Source organism: Cygnus olor (assembly GCF_009769625.2).
Source record: "Cygnus olor isolate bCygOlo1 chromosome W unlocalized genomic scaffold, bCygOlo1.pri.v2 SUPER_W1, whole genome shotgun sequence".
Classification (NCBI taxonomy): domain Eukaryota; kingdom Metazoa; phylum Chordata; class Aves; order Anseriformes; family Anatidae; genus Cygnus; species Cygnus olor.
Window position 1 is genome coordinate 1,541,567 of NW_024429070.1, and position 20,435 is coordinate 1,562,001.

Here is a 20,435-nt window from a genome sequence, read left to right on the forward strand (position 1 = left end):
ATGGAATTTCCACAACCCCAGTTTATTGAGAAGAATAGGAAAGATATTATACATACCAGAATATAGCCAATGGACAGCCCATGCTAAGTACAAATAAAAAAAAATATTGAACCTGAGGTGATACTCTGCACTGCACACTAGAGGGCTTCCACTTCTGAAAACAATATGAAATTTCTGCAAAGAAGTGGTTCAAGACTTTAAAGTAGTAACTTAGCTCAGGCTTTGAGCTGTACTGCTTCTGAATCAGACTTGCTTCTGGAGGCAGTACAGTCATGTTCATGATGCCTGAGCTACTAAACAGTTTCAGTTCTAAAATGGTTGAGAGTTAACTGCAACTGAAGAAAGGGAGGGCTATCTGGGTTACCTGAAGTGAGTGGATTGGTTAAAGAAATGTGTTTTATGGAAAAAGACTTCACACATCTTAACTGATTCTTTTTTCCCCTCGTGAGACAGTACTTTGTGGAGGCAGATGAATTCTGTCTCCACAGTTTATAGATCATCAGTAGCAATTTAAATTCTGTAAGAAGAATTCTGGCCCCAGCTATGTCTCCATAAGAAAAGTAACTTCCAATATCACTTTCCAGCAGAAATTTAAATTGACCATTTTATCAATGCTGCATGATAAAAGAAAATGTATTACAGTTGTGTTGGCTCTGCAAGGCAAAAAATATGAACATGGGAACAGCTATTCACATTTAGACATTTTATCTACTTCTAAGTAAACTTTGTAGAGCAATTGAATAAAAAACTGTAAGCTTTAATAACATTTCAAAAATACTATTAATTTTATACATAATTTTAATTTCTCATCATTTAATGGAATGAGATGCTCAAAGAAACTTATGTTCCATTCTCTTCACCATTTTGTCTCATTTTAATTCAGTTCTACAGTATCCTTTAAGAAATATTCTATTTCATTTTTAAATCAGATGTCCTCACTGAATTTTTTAGAATGATGGCCAGATCTCTTGACTGTATGTAATGAACCTAGATTACCTTAAAGCATATAATTACTGTGCAAGATTTTCTTAATTTACATTACTTCATATTTAAGAATTTCAACAGCCACTGTGGCTAAAAGCTAGATTAAGATGTCTCTGAAATTTGTGACAATCCTCTCCATTCCCAACCAACTTAAATAATAGCAGTAGAAACAGAATGACGTACTACTTACATTCAAAAGCTTCTTCACTGTCATTGTCTTCATCAGAACTGATTTCAGTATATTTTGGTTTCTCATTAACTGTGCTACGTTTGCGCTTGTTCATTTTCACACGTTCACAAAGTGGCATGGTGGATTCAATTTCTGCCAGGAGCTCAGGAGGCAACTCCTTTAACACTGACTGATCTATGCTACCTATTAACGGAGAGTAAGAACAGTAAATGTGAATCTGAAGATAAAAAAGGGCCCAACACTTCAACCCTTTCTCAGGAACCGCTTACAGTTTATTTGCTAACAATTCCATGGTTAGATATACCTGGATGTATTTGACAGGACTTTCTAAAGCTGTATATATTGTTCACACTGCAACTGGAAATTAACATAATAAATTGTATAAACATCTCCTTCAACAAAATATTTTGTCAGGCATATAAATAAAACAAATTCAAGTTGGTGAATTACATTTGTAAAACAACATCCCTGCTCTACTTCCACAAAATTTAGTCTTATTTTTGTTCATCCTCTGAACTTAACAGGTTTTCCTGAAAGTATAGGTAAATTAATGATTCAGCGTGCCTCATTATAGCTCAATTCATTCTCAATCATATTATTTAGTGTAAATAAAACAGTAATCTTCTCTTTTCCAATATGTAGGGACAATCTGTGGCAGAATCTCCAGGTTCTTATCCCTAAATATAAGCCAAATCATTGACATCCCAAACTCTGCCTCAGGTGATTTCTTACCTCCTACTAATAGCTTTTTTTTTAATGCAACCCACATTTTTGCTTGATTTTGCTACAAAGCAAAGTTGAAAGAAAGATTTTTGTTTAATATAGAAAAACAGCAAGCTGGACCACAACAGGTTTCTTTTCCACTGAAGTAAACAGACAACATTGCACCCTTCTCATCACATTTTGAAACTGATATTAGACACGTACGCAGTCAGCACAAAGGAGATTTACAGTGAATTTTTTATTGTTATTTGATGTCTTATTATTTATCAAAGAGCCTTACTGCACAAATCTGAAGACTGTTGGACTGAATTGTTAACCTTTTTCCAACAAAATAAATGCCTCTGTCACAAGCGCTTCTCTCTCCTTCCCCAAGGTATACTCTATTATTTAGATACAAAAGAAATCACCTGCCAATTGTGCTATATCAATGAAATATGTATATTGATATGCATATATATTTTCTAGATTTACTTTTTAATTGCATTCACTACATCAGTAACTTAACTTTCTAAAATTTATTTCAATTATTACAGTACCATCCCATCTCCTAATCCAGTCTTAGTCTTCCCCCATATTTTTAAACACATTTAGCTGGAATTAGAATAATCTTAATATTAGAAAATAGTTTCCAGCAATACATTAAAAAAAACAAAAAACAGGTTTCATATATTTCTGGTTTAACATCTCTCTACATCCAAAAAAGTTGCCTATGAACAATGAAACTAGCAATCAAAATTATTTTTCTATAATTCTCAAGTATGTTCAAGGAAGTCATCTCACTTAAGTGCATTTAAAAAAAAAAAGAAGTTTGAATTTAAAATATTGATTACTTTGAACATTTTTGAAATGAGGTAGGGAAATATCTATAAAATAGACAACGAAAGTTGTCCCTGCTTCCCCCACACCACGGTCATTTGCTTTAAGTTGCAATCCTTAGATATTCACCACCTGTCAAAGGTACCTAAATTCTCAATATTGTTTTCAAAAATGCTACAAAACATTTCACAGTGTGGTTATTCCTTGCATTCTAGGCACTTGACTGAAGATAGGAAGAAGTATGCCAGCACAGACCGAATAGTTTGTCTGTGTGTACTACCAGCTGACTGGATGTCAGCCAGGTCTAATCTGGAGGTTGCACAAATGTATTTGAGCAGTGGCATCCGCACACTAACTGTCCATGTCCCTTTGTATACATATGCAGCATCTGAGGAGAGTTAGCTTACATCCAGCCCCAGACAAGAGGGAAATTTGTATGTATGTATTTTAAGACAATTTCCACAGGCACAGACCATTCACCAAAGGGCCTCAGAACCTGGTTCTCCTAACACAAATGCTCAGTTTTAAGCACTATGGGTTAAATTCATTGAAGTCAGCACGACTACTCACAGAGCATAAAACCTACAGGAAATCTGGCCAAAGACACTGCAAAAAACAGCTATAAGTAAAGAAACAAAAGCTGCATTAAGATTCATATAGATGTTTAAAAGCCATATGCACATACACCAACAAGAGTATTTTCTACAAATATATATTTAAGCCTTTCCAAATCTATTATGAAAAGTATATTTAAAAACAGAATAATTAGTTAGATCACTTGGAGAGGAAATGAGAAAAGGAAACAAATCAGTAATGGATTGTATATCCAGCTTGGCAAGAGTTCCATGACTGAAGACACCTACTCAATTTCAAAACTATGTCTGAATGTTTCATGATGTTTCATGAATAAGGTTGTGATCATTGCTTTGAGGAACTGCTAAAACAATTTATTCTTTATTTTGCTTACACTGTGCACAAAGAATGTCTATGCAAGATGAACAGTGATTTATTTTAAGTAAGAAAAACATTAAAAACAAACAAAAAACCCTAAACAATAAACAGAAACCACAGGCTACTACTCTCCTATCTCCTAGGAATATCTATTCTTGCTTTCCTTATTGATTTTGTTCCTAGGGTAGAACAATACTCAATTTTTAAAAATAAGTCAATTGCTACCAGCTTAATTAGACATCAATGAAAAAATAAAAATGCAAATACTTTAAATATTTGGAGAAATAACCATTTCTTTCTCAGAAGTCCGAAGTTTGTTTGTTTGTGTTTTGTTTTTTTTTTTACGTTCTCCAATGCTAAATTCAACTAATTGCTTGAACTGCACTCTCTCCAGTTACAAATATTTCAGGTGATGGCATAAGCTTCCCCTTTATTATGTTTATTAGAAAATATGTAAGGAATTCTTTATTCCAGAAGGGAATAGTAGAAAAGAGAAAAAATGGAATTACTGTAAAGTTCTCTATAAGCCATCTTTAAAAATTTTGTATCTATCACAATGTTCCCTGGAGCAAGACTGCTACATGTTTCCTTAGGTGCTGAAGATTATAAATAACCAAATCTAAAGAGTTTTACTCATGCAGTTATGCATGACTATGTGTGTATCAATAATTCTGATATACATGGAAAAGGACTGCACATCCTTTTTTGAATTCAAGGATATTATATACTGCAGGAGAGTCAAGAGTTTATATTTATTTTACTTTACTATTTATGTTATGTTGAATAAGGGCCATCCAATCTTCACTAGAAACATCTTACTAAATTCATTCTTTTACAGCTCCATATTTTATTATAAATGTACTTATTTGTTCATAGTAGCAAAGAAATACTTAAGAGAATCCAGTTTATCACAAGAATCGTGTCACACAGCAACAAACATTAGGCTGTAAAAACCATGCCTTTTCAGTTTACGAGATCCTTTTCAAAAATTATTAAAAGAATATATAACATAAAACCTCATGAAAGCATCTACAAAAACATGTATGATCACCTACAATTTTTCAATTTGTTTGATACATTTTCTAAAACTTGGTACCTCCCTTTCCTGCTTCCACTTTAATCAGCTGCATTTGCCTCTAGTTTGCATGGCTTTTTAAATAGCAAAGGAGAAAGTAACTTTACTAAAAAGTTAGTCTACAAGTTAATAAGAGTGTAATAAGAATGCCCCCAGAAACTAGGCTTTCTGAAAAACTGTCGTGGTCAAAGGAATAACTCCCTCCCTCTCCACCCCCCCACGCCCACCCCCGTATGTTTTCCACATACAGTAGAAAGTGTTCTACAAATACTTAGTGAATATAATTTTTCCCTTCTTTACATATGGCTTAAAAAATGGAAAGGCATGGATATGATTCAAAAGTAAAGCATTGCTTTTTGTTCATAACTTGATGTGTGGTTTCAAGTTTGTAGAACAGCCTTTAACTTTAGCTAATGTTTTCTAAAATCTAATCTTTAGAAGTATCCAAGCTCACTTTGCCTTGAATTTGCAAGTCAAGTAGATCTCCCTGATTCAGATAGATACATCCATTACCAGAATGCCTTCAAGAGAGGTTGAAGAGGAAGGAGGGGGAAAAAAAAGTAATAACATTATGGACTTTTATTGGATCCATTCAATATGGACAGCAACTATATTTTGACACAACAATCAGTGCCACCCATACAAAAAATTCAAACTAGCATAGGTCAGCTTTTCAGAATCAGAAAGGCTGTTCATGCCATTAAATCAAAACCAACACTAATAAACTGTTACCTTCTCAGTAATGATTTATTTTTACTTTCCAAACTAGAGAAAACAGATGTACAGTTCACATTTTGGTGTGATTTCCTATGAACTAACCAGCCATCAAGATTCAAAAACATTTAAAAAAAAAACAAACTCCAAATTTGAAATATCCCTCAGTGTGCAAATTGAACAATACCCTTTCCACTGCACTTTCCCTTAAAATGCTCCTGTATGTTGTTTATATTGTGCACTGAGTCCTTGGTGATGCAAGTCCCTTGTCCACTGGCTTCATACTCCTCCAAGTAATTCTGTGCCCTGGACAAGTTTCAAGAATGGAAGGGGAATCACAAGGCAATGGCAGTCCTTTTCTCAAAGAGGAATTTAAGGCATGGGGAAGACACATAAGACTCATAAGAAAGAAGTTCGACTTTTATCTCAATACCATATTGTTAGCTGAAAAACACACAGCCAAGATGAATACTGACCAAAAATAACCCACGTAGTAGTCCGTTTACTTCTGTGGCTTTCATTGTTCCTCTCCCACTCTACCTCAAAGTTTGTGGAAGGGTATACAGCTATAATATATATAAACCCTCTATCAAGCCCCTTAACCTCACCTTTTGACTACGTTCATGAAGGGATAACTCTTGAGGATCAAGATGCATGGGCGCAGCTGCGCGTGTACCCCCTCAAGAGGATGAAGACTCAGACCCCTCAGCACCACTGCCCAAGGGACTGTGCCCACAGGAGTCTCTGTGGCAATGGATTTGGCGGGAGGAAGAGGAAGCATATCCTATATCATTCCTTAGAACCTGCTTGAACACATCTTTCAAAATCATTTTTCCTCATCTACCCCAGTACTGGCACAAAGGGAAGATTCCCAGACTCTGGCTAATAAAAGGAGAGGTTCAGCCTCCTTGTTTATATTCCAGTCCTCAGCTCTGGCTTTGAGAAATGAGACCCAGCCAGACTGGTTGGTCAGAGAAGAATCTGGACACAGCAACTGAATAAATCCCATGATGTAGCAGAGGTCATAACTGCCCACAGCTAAGCAGCACAGAATCAAAAATGATTTTATAATAGCACAAAATATTCCTAGAAGCAGGAATTGTGTTTTGAACTAACCCTATTTTAAATTGGATTTAAGCTAAATCACAGCAATGATGTTGAATGTGATAAGGCCAGAAGAAGACGTTTTATTGAAAGATGGATGGATGACAGGAAAGTCAAAGGGCAAGAAATACAAGCAGATAAGAGAAGGAAAGAAAAATCAAAATGTACTAAGCTACATGAAATATGAGAGATGGGAGAAGAAATGTAATAGTAATGCTAAAGGCAACACTAGAAAAGATACTCTATTAAGAAATATAAGATGAACTAAATAAAGAATTCTTATGAAAATTACATTTCCTAGTCCATTAAAATGTTTATAACTAAAAACAGCACAGAGTAAAACAGTGAATAGTATTTCTTTTAATTGGAGTGAGGACACTGGAAATCACATGAATATTTTCTGTATCAGTCAGTTGTTGACAAGTAGACTGGCTTATAAAAATATCGCTTGATGAATTATGAACCTTTTCAGACACTGGAGTTCACCTAATTATTTAGCATAATATATCATAAGTTATCAGGAACTTGGACAAAACACATAGAACTAAAAATACACATGAAAAATATGAAGTTCAAAAAACACCTTCTCCAAAATCTGCCTGGCTGAACATTCAAAACTTGTTTTGTAAGAGAAATGTAGGGAAATATTCATATTTTCAGGATAAAAAGTAAATATCTAACAAAGAGGCTCACATTTTACCAAAAAAAAAAAAAAAGTAATACTCATCTTGAATTATTCAGTCTTTAAGACTCAACAGTCAGGTTAGTAGAGAACAGATTTAGACCAATAAATTCACTATACCAATATCACTCTGTACACATGCACATAAACCATTATATATTCAGAACAGGATTTCTATATCATTTCTCATCAAATCACCTTTGAAATAAAACATTTCAATCTCACATTCATAAGTAATGAGATACCTGTAATTGCATTCATAAATAATCCTGTATACAGTTCAAATCCTCTCCCCTGCCAATTGTTTTGTCTATTTTCAGACATGACAGCTCTGTAAACACTATGTAAGAACTATGTAAGAAATTTAAATGCTTTAAATGACAAAATTTATAAAAGGAACACTGACCACTGAGTAACACTGATTTCACAATGTGAGATGATCTACTTCAGTTTGAAAACAAAGCCAAAATTATAATCAAAAAGAAATTATTGAAGAAAAGCAATCATATAAAAAAGCATTAACTCAGCAAAAGAGAAAAATGATCAAATATTAAACCTAACAAGAAGCTATATCTCATATTATCCTCTCAACATTACTAATTTAAATAAGTCAGCCAATTGTTTACTAGTTCCTTTCCTCTTTCCACATACACTGGACCCTAGAGACAGCAATGTCTGAATGTCTCCTAAAGACAGAACCTTTTTGTAAGTTTAGTATCACACAGCCTTGTCCTGGATTCAGCTGGGATAGAGCTAATTTTCTTCATAGGGGCTGGTATGTTGCCTTGTTTTGAATTTAGGACAAGAATAATGCTGATAACACACAGATGTTTTAATTGTTGCAGAGCAGTGCTCACACAGAGCCAAGGACTTTTCAGTTTCTCATACCACCCTGCCAGTGAGGAGGGTGGGGGTGCACAAGGAGCTGGGAGGGGACAGAACCAGGACAGCTGACCCAAACTGGTCAAAGGGATATTCCATGGCATGTGATGTCATGCTGAAAAATAAAACTGGGGGAGTTGAACAGGAGGGTTGCCTCTGCTCGGGGGTCTGTCTGAGCATCAGTAGGCAGATGGTGAGCAATTGCATTGTGCATCACTTGTTTTGTTTATTCTTTTTTGTTCTTATTATTCTTTGTTGCCTTTTTTTCTTACTTACAATGGTGGAAACAACCACCGGATGGCTGGAGACATATCCTGTGCCCAATGCCACCGCCCGGAACACTATCCTGGGCCTTGAAAAGCAAGTCCTATGGCGACATGGCACCCCAGAAAGAATTGAGTCAGACAATGGGACTCATTTCCGAAACAACCTTATAGACACCTGGGACAAAGAGAATGGCACTGAGTGGGTATATCACATCCCTTATTATGCACCAGCCTCTGGGAAAATCAAACGATATAATGGATTGTTAAAGACTACACTGAAACCAATAGGTGCTGGGACATTCAAACACTGGGATACACATTTAGGAAAGGCCGCCTGGTTAGTCAACACTAGGGGATCTGCCAACTGAGCTGGCCCTGCCCACTGAAACCTGTTATGTACTGTAGAAGGGGATAAAGGCCCTGTAGTGCACATAAAAACATGTTTGGGAAAAGAGTCTGGGTTATTCCTGCCTCAGGCAAAGGTAAACTCATCTGTGGGATTGCTTTTTCTCAAGGACCTGGGTGCACTTGGTGAGTAATGCAGAAAGATGGCAAAGTTTGATGCGTACCCTAAAGGTGATTTAACGTTAAGTGAGAATAGCCAATGATTTGAATTATACAGCATTATATGTCAATTGGTATGATACATCATCACAACTATGGTTGCTATATGCCTTATCAACGGTATTACCGTAAGAGTCACCCAGATTAATGACTAATTAATCTTGATGGAACCAGGCAAGTGCAGCAGTGATGTGACCAGAGCTGGCTTCAACATGCAATACTCCAACACCACACACCATCTCTCCTGTCCAGAAGGACCATTATGACCAAAATCATAGACTAAAATGAACTTGATGAACATTTTAAAGGGACATTTAAATGGACATTTTAAAGGTTTGGCTCACAGACTAAGGGGATGATATGTGTTTGTGTATCAATGGATGGAAAGGATGGTGGCAATTAATGAGAATGTATTGGAAAGTGTAAGACCTGAGCATGACATAGATGGTATGGAATTAGGGGTGGATATTGTCCTGGTTTCAGCTGGGATAGAGTTAATTTTCTACCAAGTAGCTGGTATGGTGTCATATTTTGGATTTAGGATGAGAATAATGCTGATAACACATTGATGTTTTAGTTGTTGCAGAACAGTGCTTACGCTAAGTCAAGGACTTTTTAGCTTCTCATACTGCCCAGCCAGCAAGGAGTCTGGGGGTGCACAGGAAGCTGGGAGAGGACACAGCCAGGACAGCTGACCCAAACCAGCTAAAGGAATATTCCATACCATATGGCATCATGCTGAACAATAAAACAGGGGGGAGTTGGCCCGGGGCGGGGGCGGGGGGGGGGGGGGGCACCGTTGCTTGGGGGCTGGCTGGGCATCGGTCAGCTGGTGGGGAGCAACTTCATTGTGCATCACTTGCTTTGTTTATTTTATTTTTTTTGTTATTTTTTCCTTCTTTTCTTTCTTGTTTTTCCTTTGTTATTAAACTGTCTTTATCTCAACCCATGAGTTCTTGCACTTCTCTTTTCAGTTTTTCTCCCCCATCCCACTGGAGGGTGGGGGAGTGAGTGAATAGCAGTGTGGTGTTTAGCTGCCTGCTGGTTTAAAACCACAACAAGCTTGAAGTGTAAACACTCCGTAAAAGTGATGTATTTATAGTGTAAGAGAGGCAAATGGTATTTTTAAAGTCTGTTCTTGTTGTATGATGTCAAAACATCTCTTGGCAAACCACATTTCAGTCCTAATTAAAAATATAAAAGAATCTTAGGGCTTGTCTAAGTAGCATATTCCACCTCTTCAGTTACACTGATTTCGTTAAAATAGTAACCATCCCTTATATAGGCACGCTTAAACCAGTTTAATTCATACATATACCCATTATATTTAGCTAGATAAATTACCAGATTAGACTCATGTAGCTGAAAGTACAGCTTAAAACCATTTACGTATTCCCACATTAGGTACTTTCACAGAAACAAATAAATCATTTCACTTCAAGATTTCCAGTAACAAGCCCTGAGATGAGTTTCACTTTGATTCCCTGAAATCACCACATAAGCAAGCATATAAACTATCAAACATTTGTGTTTAATTTCTAACCACAGGAATAGCAAACTAAAAGAACAGGAGTGTACAATATATAATGCAATTAACAAAAACAGTCTTACCTTTATTAGATTTGGATGACTTGTTCTTGTTAGGTTTAAAACACGAGCCCCTTGATTTATCTTCTCTATCCTTAATAAATTTCTGCACATCATCCAAAGAAAGTTTCTGAAGGACAACTACAGGTTTAGTTCCTTTATTTAGATCTTCAGCTAGCCCAATCTTCTCTACTTTATCCTTCTGTTCACCTTTATATTCAGTTTTCCTTGACTCCTGAGTGACATTGCCATCTTTATCACGCTTGATTTTTGGAATGACAAAATGTTTCAGTGCACCAGATCTTGCCCCCAACAAGTAACTGGGAAACTCTGCTTTATTCTCAGCATGTGCTTTATTGCTATCAAGTTTACTCTTATTACCATCTGTCTTTCGTTCATCCTTGCTGTTGGGTGATTTAAAACCAGTTTTTTCAGGTCTTGATTTACTAAAATCTCCTCTACCTTCCTGTTTAATACGAGGGCTGTCAGGTCTTGATTTCTGATCCCCAGAAGAAAACCTTTCCCTTGATTCACCAGACTCATGTCTATGTTTCCTTTCAAATTTCTCAGTTTTTGAACCATCAGGTTTAATACCATGCTTAGAATCATATTCATTTTTGTTTGAGGATCTCAAATACTCAGGCCTTCTAATCTTGGATGGATCCCCTCTGTATCTCTCTGACTCCCCCCTGTCCTCAGATCTTTGTTTAAAGCTATCATGGTCACGTCTCAATGTATCAGAAACCGAACGCCCATCAGGCCTTTGTTTTGCTGGATCTGATCTACTTTCAGATTTTATCCTTGAAGGATCAGATTTCACATCTGGTTTTTGCCTAGGTATTTCAATTTTCTTATCTGACAATGGTTTACTCGAGTCTCTCCTATTATCATGTCTATGTTTTGGTGTTTCAGGCCTGCCTTCGCTCTTCTGTTTTGGCGTTTCAGGCCTCTGCCTTATTTCCTGTTTGCCATTATTTTGTTTTCCTTCATTTTGTTTCATCTCCATTTGCCTGCTCTCATTTTGTTTTGACTCTGTCTGTCTGTTCTCATTTTGTTTCAGCTCTGTTTGTTTGCTTTCATATTTAGTTTCTACCTGTTTGTTTTCATTGTGTGTACTTTCCAACCTTCTGTTCTCATTTTGCTCAAATTCCATTTGTCTGTTTTCATTTTGCTGGATATCTGTCTTTTGACCCTCAAAGTCTGCCTTTTTCCTAAAAATCTCAGGATGGTTTTCAGGTTTAAGAACTCCAACAGTGTCTTCTTGGGGAACACACACAAACCCATCATTATACTGCTTAATTTCTTCATTTTTTTTGAAGGCATCCAAATCCTGAGTTACTGTTGCCTGAGAGTCCACTCTTCCTGCTTGCTGAAGATCAATACTAACCATCAACGCTGGCCTTGCCCCATTTCCTGAAGAACCTGTCTCCTGAGAAGCTGGTCTGTTTCCTCCGGTAGTACCCCCAGCCTCCTGTGGTTTGTTTTCTTGTTTTCGCTTCTTCAGAGGCTTATCTGCAAATCGGAAAAAAAATCATAAATGATATATATAGAAAGAGATTAAGTGTCCAATCAAAAATATCCGTTCCCCTCCATCCCCACAAATTAATCCCCCTCAGCATGTATGTGCACACACAGCAAAACTCATTCAATTTAAAAGCAAGAATAGAACTTCTCTAGCTAATACTTTTTAATATATTCATAGACTATTGTTCATTGTCAGTCTACCACAGGTGCCAATTAATCATTTAAAAAAAAACGCCTTCAAAACACATGGTCAAAATCAAATCAAAGTCCCTGTAAAATTCCTAAGAGAACCATCTAATAAAGCAGCTGCAATATATAATGAGAAAACAAACAATTTAAGGCTGAAGCAAAAATCTGCAAAGACACTGAAGGTGCACCTTCTTAACTGTTTTTTGATTAATACTACTGTAAAAAGATTCTCCTCTGCAGATTGAGCCTCCTTTATTATATAATATAAGCGATTATCTGCAACAATTAAGACAGAGGTTCTCCCTATATGGTTCAGTGCATCAGTTGGATGTCATGCATATTATTGCCAGGGAACACAGGAACAATGTACAAAAATGATTAAACTAACTCCAACACTCCATGCTTCTCTTTAAAGCAGAACAGTATACCAAGAGCTGGAGTCTATACCATAATACATACATATCAGGTGGGGGGCCTCTATACACTTAAACTCTTGAGTAATTTCCCTTTGCAACCATAAAACTTTTCATGGATGAAAAAAAGTTCAGTGATAATTTTATGTAGCGTCAAGATCTTGACTCTGCAATAACCCTTTCAGTTTGTACTAAAAAAAAAAATCAAGAGTAGAATACAGAAAAATAAAAAGTGAGCCAATTACACACACCTTGTAATTTGGTAGAATTCATAGAAATGAGAAGCACATTGAAATATCAAAAAGAATATGTTCTGTCCATTTAAACTACAAGCTATTTATATTACCAATATGGTATTCTAAAATTAATTAATGCCATTAAAACATAAAGTCCTACTTGCACTAAGGCTTATATTCTCATTTGTCAACTATCATTGCGTAATTTGTTTAACAAATAAATAATTACTTTCTCTGTAATCAGGGAATATGATTTTAAGTCTAAGGAATGACTACACATACGCTAGAAATTCTGGAGATCAATTGTCAAAATGTCTAGACCACAAATAGAATACGAGAAAAATAACTTATTTGGCGTCTAGATTTGTGGTGCCTTATCACCAGATGCGATTAGTGTCCTGGTTTCAGCTAGAATAGAGTTAATTTTCCTCCTAGTAGCTGGTAGGGTGCTATGTTTTGGATTTAGGTTGAGAAGAGTGTTGATAACACACTGATGTTTTAATTGTTGTAGAGCAGTGCTTACACTAAACTAAGCCAAGGACTTTCCAGCTTCTTGCTCTGTCCTGCCAGCGGGCAGGCTAGGGATGCAGCAGGAGCTGGGAGGGGACAGACCCAGGACAGCTGACCCAAACTGGCCAAAGGGGTATTCCATACCATCTGACGTCATGCTAAACAATATATAGGGGTGGCTAGCCGGGGTGAGGGGGGGCTGGCTGCTTGGGGATAGACTGGGCATCGGTCAACGGGTGGTGAGCAATTGCATTGTGCATCACTTGCTTTGTACACATTATTATTAGTACTATTAGCTTTTTTTTTTCCTGTCTTAATAAACTGTCTCTATCTCAACCCACAGGCTTCATTTTCTGGTTTCTCTCCCCCATCCCAGAGAGGGAGGGGGGAGGGTGAGCGTACAGCTGTGTGGTGCTTAGCTGCCGGCCAGGTTAAACCACAACAATTAGCCAGCTCTCTTTTTTAGAAGCAGAAGTATAAGAAGGATGCAATCAAGGAAAAGATAAATAAACTCCGAGGAAAAAAAATACAACTCAAATTGTAAACCAGAATTATAACATATGGTTTCTAATTTCATGTGCTTGTAGATAGATTCTTTTTCAGAACAATGAAAACTTTGGAGGATCATCTCCAAAATTAACATTAGAACACAGTAACAAGTAGCAATATGGTCAATTCCAGTGATGTGAACAGGCTTTTTTTCCTCATAATTTTCATATCTATTTGTATGTCTTTAACTTCCTAGAACTCCAAAATTATATACAACATTTAATGGCTAGAAGACAGTAAAGACAGATATAATAGACTCCATGCACAAAATGGCCAATTGCGAATAAGGAATTTCTCATAATTCAACAAAAACCCATAGGAAAGACTGTCAACTTTATGATAGACATGTGAAGCAAAATAAGTTTGCCACACAGAAGGTACAGCTTTTTAGCATGGAGATTTTTACTTTTTCTGTAGAACAACAATTGTTGAATTCATGAGAGCTTATATAATTTCCCTACATTACTGCATTACTGAATAATAATTGTAAAAAAAAAACTCACACCACTTTTTGTTTGTTTTGTTGTTGTTTTTTGAAACCTTCGTGCAGTGACAAAAATTCTGTGACTGAGGGCTTTGACCTCACTGAATTTCATGGCAGCTCTCAGGAACGGTCAGGAAGTAGAAGCCTATCAGACTACTGATAGGTTTCAAATTTGAATGTCCTTTTTAAAAAAAAAAATTAAAATACACATGCATACACATGTTGCTACCTTATTACCCAATTAAAAACTCCATAAATTTTGAAACACAAATTAGGAAACTTGTGTTCTTAGGAAAAAGTCAATAAGCTTTTTCATTTTAACCCAGAAATATCAGCCACACCAAAAAAGTCACGTATAGATCTGATGGTGGATCTACCAGTAGCCTTTAAGACTTTACTGTTACCAGTTACCTGCCCAATTCCTTCAACTGAGGTTATCACCTGTAGCAAAAGGGAACATGCATTCACATTTCCCCAAGTGCATTTCAGTGTCCAGTGCATCAGCTTAAGGAACTAGTGAAGATAGTTTGCATTAACCTACCGGGCTGAACAAGTCAGCTAAGAGCCAAGCAACTGTTTCCTTCTGCTACCCCTACTATCAGGGCAAGGCCGATGGCCAGGAGCTGTGATGCCTTAAACTGCTGTAGCTGAATCAACCAAAAGTCACCTTTCAGAGCCCTCATGCTGAGGGCACCCAAGATTAAACAACCAAAACAATTCAGGTAGGACCAATTTTCACTCTTGAACTTCTGTAACTGACCAGGCTCAAAACACTGTTCATCTTCATCATCCAAAATGTCAACTTGTAAGTTGAAAACATATAAACAGATGATCACATCGCAACTTGGCATATTCCTGCTAAACATAGAGCTTTTTTGATGGACCTTCTTCATTTCTCTTGTCAACTGAATACTGATGTTTTAGTAAGTTGTTATCACTATAACCTGTTGTATTCGTGTTCTTATCTGAGAAGAAAGGGATGCCTTCAAAGTTTTCTTTTCCTAAAGGGCAAGGAGACTGCAGACAGAGTTACAGATTACTCATTTCTTCATATATCCAGTGCATCTTGATGGCAATCCTCAGAACTAGACTTGATCATTACTGTTTTGCCCCTATGAGATTTCTGGATCTAGGATAAAAAAAGCTGGCCCGAGTATAGGAAAATATCAGATTGAAATAGGGCATAAAATGTAGGATGAATACATAGTATCACTATCTTCATTGAGTATAATGAAAAAAAAAATCCATTGAATGAGCACAAAGCCTCTTTTTAAGTTGCCATGATAGCTAATGAAATATGAAAGATGAAATACACCATTGGGCTTCAAGGGCTTTGACAAATCTAACTATATGAGAACAATTAATAGAGTAATAAGGAGAGAATAATTGACCTCTGCAAACAGATGTCTTCGTGTCTTCTCTTTTACAATCAAATATATGCAAGTTTGCATAAATCTACCTTGTTAAGGCATGAGTTCAAGGACCCCTCAGGATCTCAGAACAGACCAACTTAAGAACTTGAAAAATACCCATTCAAATAAACTTCATATCCTTCAAGGCATCAAGATCCATCTTCATCCAATTCATTCCACAGACAGTAGAATTTCTTTTTATTATCAGGATCTAGGACTTTGTCAAAATATCAGACTAATGTTTTTCTTTCAAATCCCACAGGCCTAGCTTCAAAGCCTGTCACAATTCTGAACAGGTATGCTGACAAACTCTTGAGACCAATAAAGCGTGATAAGGATTTTTTCACAGAATCACAGAATTGTAGGGGTTGGAAGGGACCTCAAGAGATCATCAGGTCCAACCCCCCTGCCAAAGCAGGTTCCCTAGAGCAGGCTGCCCAGGTAGGCGTCCAGACAGGCCTTGAATATCTCCAGAGAAGGAGACTCCACAGCCTCCCTGGGCAGCCTGTTACAGTGCTCCCTCACCCTTACCATGAAGAAGTTCTTTCGCATGTTGGTGCGGAACTTCCTGTGATCCATTTTTTGGCCATTGCCCCTTGTCCTGTCCCCACAAACCACTGAAAAGAGGTTGGCCAAATCCCTCTGTCTCCCACACTTAAGGTATTTATAAACATTAATAAGATCCCCTCTCAGTCTTCTTTTCTCCAGGCTGAACAGACCCAGGTCTCTCAGCCTTTCCTCATAGGGAAGATGCTCCAGGCCCCGTATCATCTTTGTGGCCCTCTGCTGGACACTTTCCAGGAGATCCCTGTCTTTTTTGTAGCGGGGATCCAGAACTGGACACAGAACTCCAGGATTTGTGTGCGTTGATCCCACTCAGATGCTCCCGAACCACCCCCTCATCAACCAGGAGGGAGCTCTCCATTTCCCAGACTCTTTCTCCTCCATCCAGGGTCCAAGAGTCCCAAGGGGGAGTCTTTGAAGCAAAGACCAAAGCAAAGAAGGCATTCAGTATCTCCGCCTTCTCAGCGTCCCCCGTTACCAGGACACTCCCCTCGTTCAGCAGGGGACCCACATTATCTCTAGTCTTCCTTTTACTGTTTACATACTTAAAAAAAAAAAAAACACTTCTTATCATCCTTTAACTCCCTTGCCAGCTTCATCTCCAGGTGGGCTTTAGCCTTCCTCGTCGCATCCCTGCAGGCCCTGACAACACTCCTGCACTCCTCCCAAGGGGACAGGCCCTTTTTCCACATTTCATAGACCTTCCTCTTCCTTTTGATCTTGTCGATGAGCTCCTTGCTCATCCACGCAGGTCTCCTGCCCCCCGTCCCCGATTTTCTACTCTTAGGAATGCACCGATCCTGAGCTTGGAAGAAGTGCTGTTTAAATGTAGCCCAGCTCTCACAAGCACTCTTGCCTTCTAGCAACCTAGCCCATGAGATACTCCCAAGCAGGTCCCGGAAGAGGTCGAAGTTGGCTCTTCGAAAGTCCAGGGTAGCAATCCTGCTACTAGCCTTACTTCTTCCACCAAGTTCCATCTTGAACTCCACCATCTCATGGTCGCTGCATCCCAAGCTGCCCCCAACCTTCACATCCCTAAGTCCTTTTTAATATTACTCATTTTCTTTGTTGCAGCTACCCAGGACCCAGCCTGAATGACGATAAGAGGATAGTAGTCCTCTGGTTTAATGAGCTGAAGCAGAGCCTTCCTAACGTCTCTGACATGCTCCAGGAAGACAACACACCTCTCTGGAGAGGTTATCCAGATGGCAAATGGGAGCCTTGGTGCCCCTCAGCAAGGAGTCCCCGGTCACTAAGACTCTCCGCCCTTTTTTTGTGGCACTGGTTTTGATGCAGTGCCCCGTCTGGCCCCGCTCCCTATGCTTGGTACTTCCCTCGACTTTGACATGCTTCTTGGGTCTTGGGTTCCGACTACTGTCCAGACCCTCATCCTTTTCCTGCCCGAGAGCTTCAAATCCCAGGCACACTGTGGAGGTAGGTGGCTCCGTGGGTGTCGGGGGCAGATGCCTCCTTCTGCTTCGAGCTGAGACGAGAGTCCAGCCCCTTTCCTCTCATGGGTGGTCAAGTCCTCTGTCCTGCAGGTGAGCAGCTGGATCGGCTACTAACCTTTGCAGGGACTTAGGAGAGGGCTGCTGGGCCTCATTAGGGGCAGGTTGACACCTCCTATCTGTCTCCCTCAGAGACTCCCAGGAGCCCCTCAGGCTGCCAATTTGTTGCTGCAGCCCAGCCATCTTCTCAAGCATTTCCTTGAGCAGGGCACACCTGCACCCATGACAGCCCTCTCTTCCCTCAGGACCCAGGGGGGCCTCCAGATTTCGGAGCTCCCCACAGTATCCACTCTGGACTGCAACTTCCCCCCTCAGGGGATCCACCTGGGTGCCCACATGAGCCCAGAGAGGCCGTGTCCCCTCAGTCTGGGTTGCCGCCTCAGCCCAGCCGCTGCAACGGGTGCCCACCATGGTGAATTATAAGTTGTAAAAGGTAGAGTTCCCAAAGGAGAGGAGAGGAAGAGAAAGGGAGGTGGGAAAGGGAGGAGAGGATCCTCCCTGCGCTCGTTCCTGCCCCGCGCAAACTGCCTGCGCTAACTGCCAAGCCAGTCCTGTTTGCATGTCCTCTTTGCGACGCTCCCTAGGGACTGCTTTTATACCATCAGGGGGTTGGCTGCTGTCAACCCTGGCTCCGCCCTCAGCACGTTAGCGCCTGCCTGCTGGGGGGGGGGGGGGGGGGGGGGGGGCGTGGCTGCGGCTCTGACCAAACGGCTCTGCGATGCTATTGGGGGTGGGTGGTTAGGGGTTGGCTCCATCCACCTCCCTGCCAGGAACCCTTGCTGCAGTCGATCCGTGCGACGTCCTTGCTAAAATGGCCCTTCACTTATCGTAATAGTTTTTTGTAACAAAAGGAATAAGTGGTTAACCACAGAAGAGCTTTCTATGTTAGAGATTGGGCATCCAAGTCTGTTTTCAGATTTTCTTTTAAAAAACAATATTCTCTTCCCCCACCCATACCCCAAGAATGTAAATACATCCAAAATCATTCCTTGAATAAAATTATGACAGTTCAGAGTACTGTCTAATAACGGTTATTCTCCTATATATGCATCTTTTTGGCTTAACAAATCCACCATAGATGTTCTCTTTACATGGCAACATGCTCACCAAAATGCAGTAACTTGGTGCTCAAAGCAAGATCATAAGCCAACTCATTCTAAAACATAGTAGAGATGGTGTGTCAAATTAAAGGAGTCATCATGATACAAGAAACTAAACATTACAAGAACCACAAGTTTGAAATATATATAAAAAAAAAAGGTTAGCTGGATTTCCAAGCGGTTATATCTCACCTGCCCTGTTAGGAACAGTATTCCTGGAGACAGGTGTGGCCTTCATCTTTGGAAAAGTCTGTGTCAAAACAATGAGTACTTTCAGATTTAGAAAGTATTTAATTACTAAGGAACCTTTGCGCAATAAAACAAATTGCGCCGGAAAAAAACACTCCAAATACATTTTTGCTGAAACTACAAGTCAACCACATGAAGAATCTCCATCCTGAAAACAGATATACTTGGAAGCTGAGTAAATGTTAGGGACAGTCTGGATGAGGGGAACTGGATTAAAGAAATGTCTCCATTCTTCCATTTAACCTGAAATTTTTCCAAAGCAGCAGCCATCATTAATATTGAAGTTACTCCAACGTTACTGCTTTCTTGCAAATGCAATGATTGTCTCAACTACCAGATTAAACTCTTTCAGCAAATGAATATAATAGGATGATAGCCTAAAAACTTCAAGAACTGAATGCTCTAGCAAACTGAAATGGGAAATGTGTCTTCTGAAAATACTTATGAAAAGGTAACAAGTCTAAAAAAGAAACACATGGTTGCAGAGCTTTGTTTTAGCAGAATGGTAACATTCCATTCTATCAATAGTGTTTTATAGATGCTAAAATCCAGAGATTTCTGAATGATCTTGAAGAAACAACAGTTAAATTATAGCTTCTCCATTTACACCTTGTAAAGGATTCAGTTGGAAACTTCAGATCCAAGATGATTAAATGTGTATGTACTCCTCTCCAGAACTACAAAGAAGATTGATCCTCAACACTGAATTCTGGATGAACCACTGTGATGACTCTAGTACAAACTTACTTTCTTTTTGTTTGTTTTTAAAGCATAAAAATGTAGACTCTTCTATTTTAAAACTCTGACATTCTTCAGAGATCATGAGGATATGTCTTCACTCATTTGAAATACCACTCATTTGCATTATTTAAATCAACAATTTATACCAAACATACCAGTCCTAAACAGTTAGTACTTCTTGTCAGACCTTCCATTTTTCAGCAACATCACAGACAAGTCAGCCAGAGGCCAGAGGCCAATTACAAGTTTTTCTTATTTAAGCTACCAATCAAGACTGGGAATTTTCAACAAATAACACATAACTATACTCTTAAATAACAAATCTATGCTTACTGACAGCTGTTTCACTTTTCCTAGGAATTTTTCATAGATCTCCTCAAATTTGTCCAAACACCCTGTCCCACCAAACAAAAGTGTT

At 38.7% G+C, this 20,435-nt stretch overlaps 1 protein-coding gene across 5 annotated transcripts in view; it reads right to left on the reverse strand.

Moving 5' to 3' along the window:
* The window catches only part of LOC121062899 (nipped-B-like protein), a 222,442-nt gene that overhangs the window by 42,613 nt on the left and 159,394 nt on the right, over positions 1-20,435 (reverse strand). For 3 of the 5 annotated variants that reach the window (XM_040543196.1, XM_040543194.1, XM_040543195.1), the window contains 2 exons: positions 10,563-12,050; positions 1,175-1,357 (listed from right to left, as the gene is read on the reverse strand). In XM_040543196.1, coding sequence (XP_040399130.1) covers positions 1,175-1,357; positions 10,563-12,050 — 1,671 coding nt within the window. The remainder of the gene's footprint in view (positions 1-1,174; positions 1,358-10,562; positions 12,051-20,435) is intronic. The other 2 variants (XM_040543198.1, XM_040543197.1) reach the window with 1 other exon arrangement.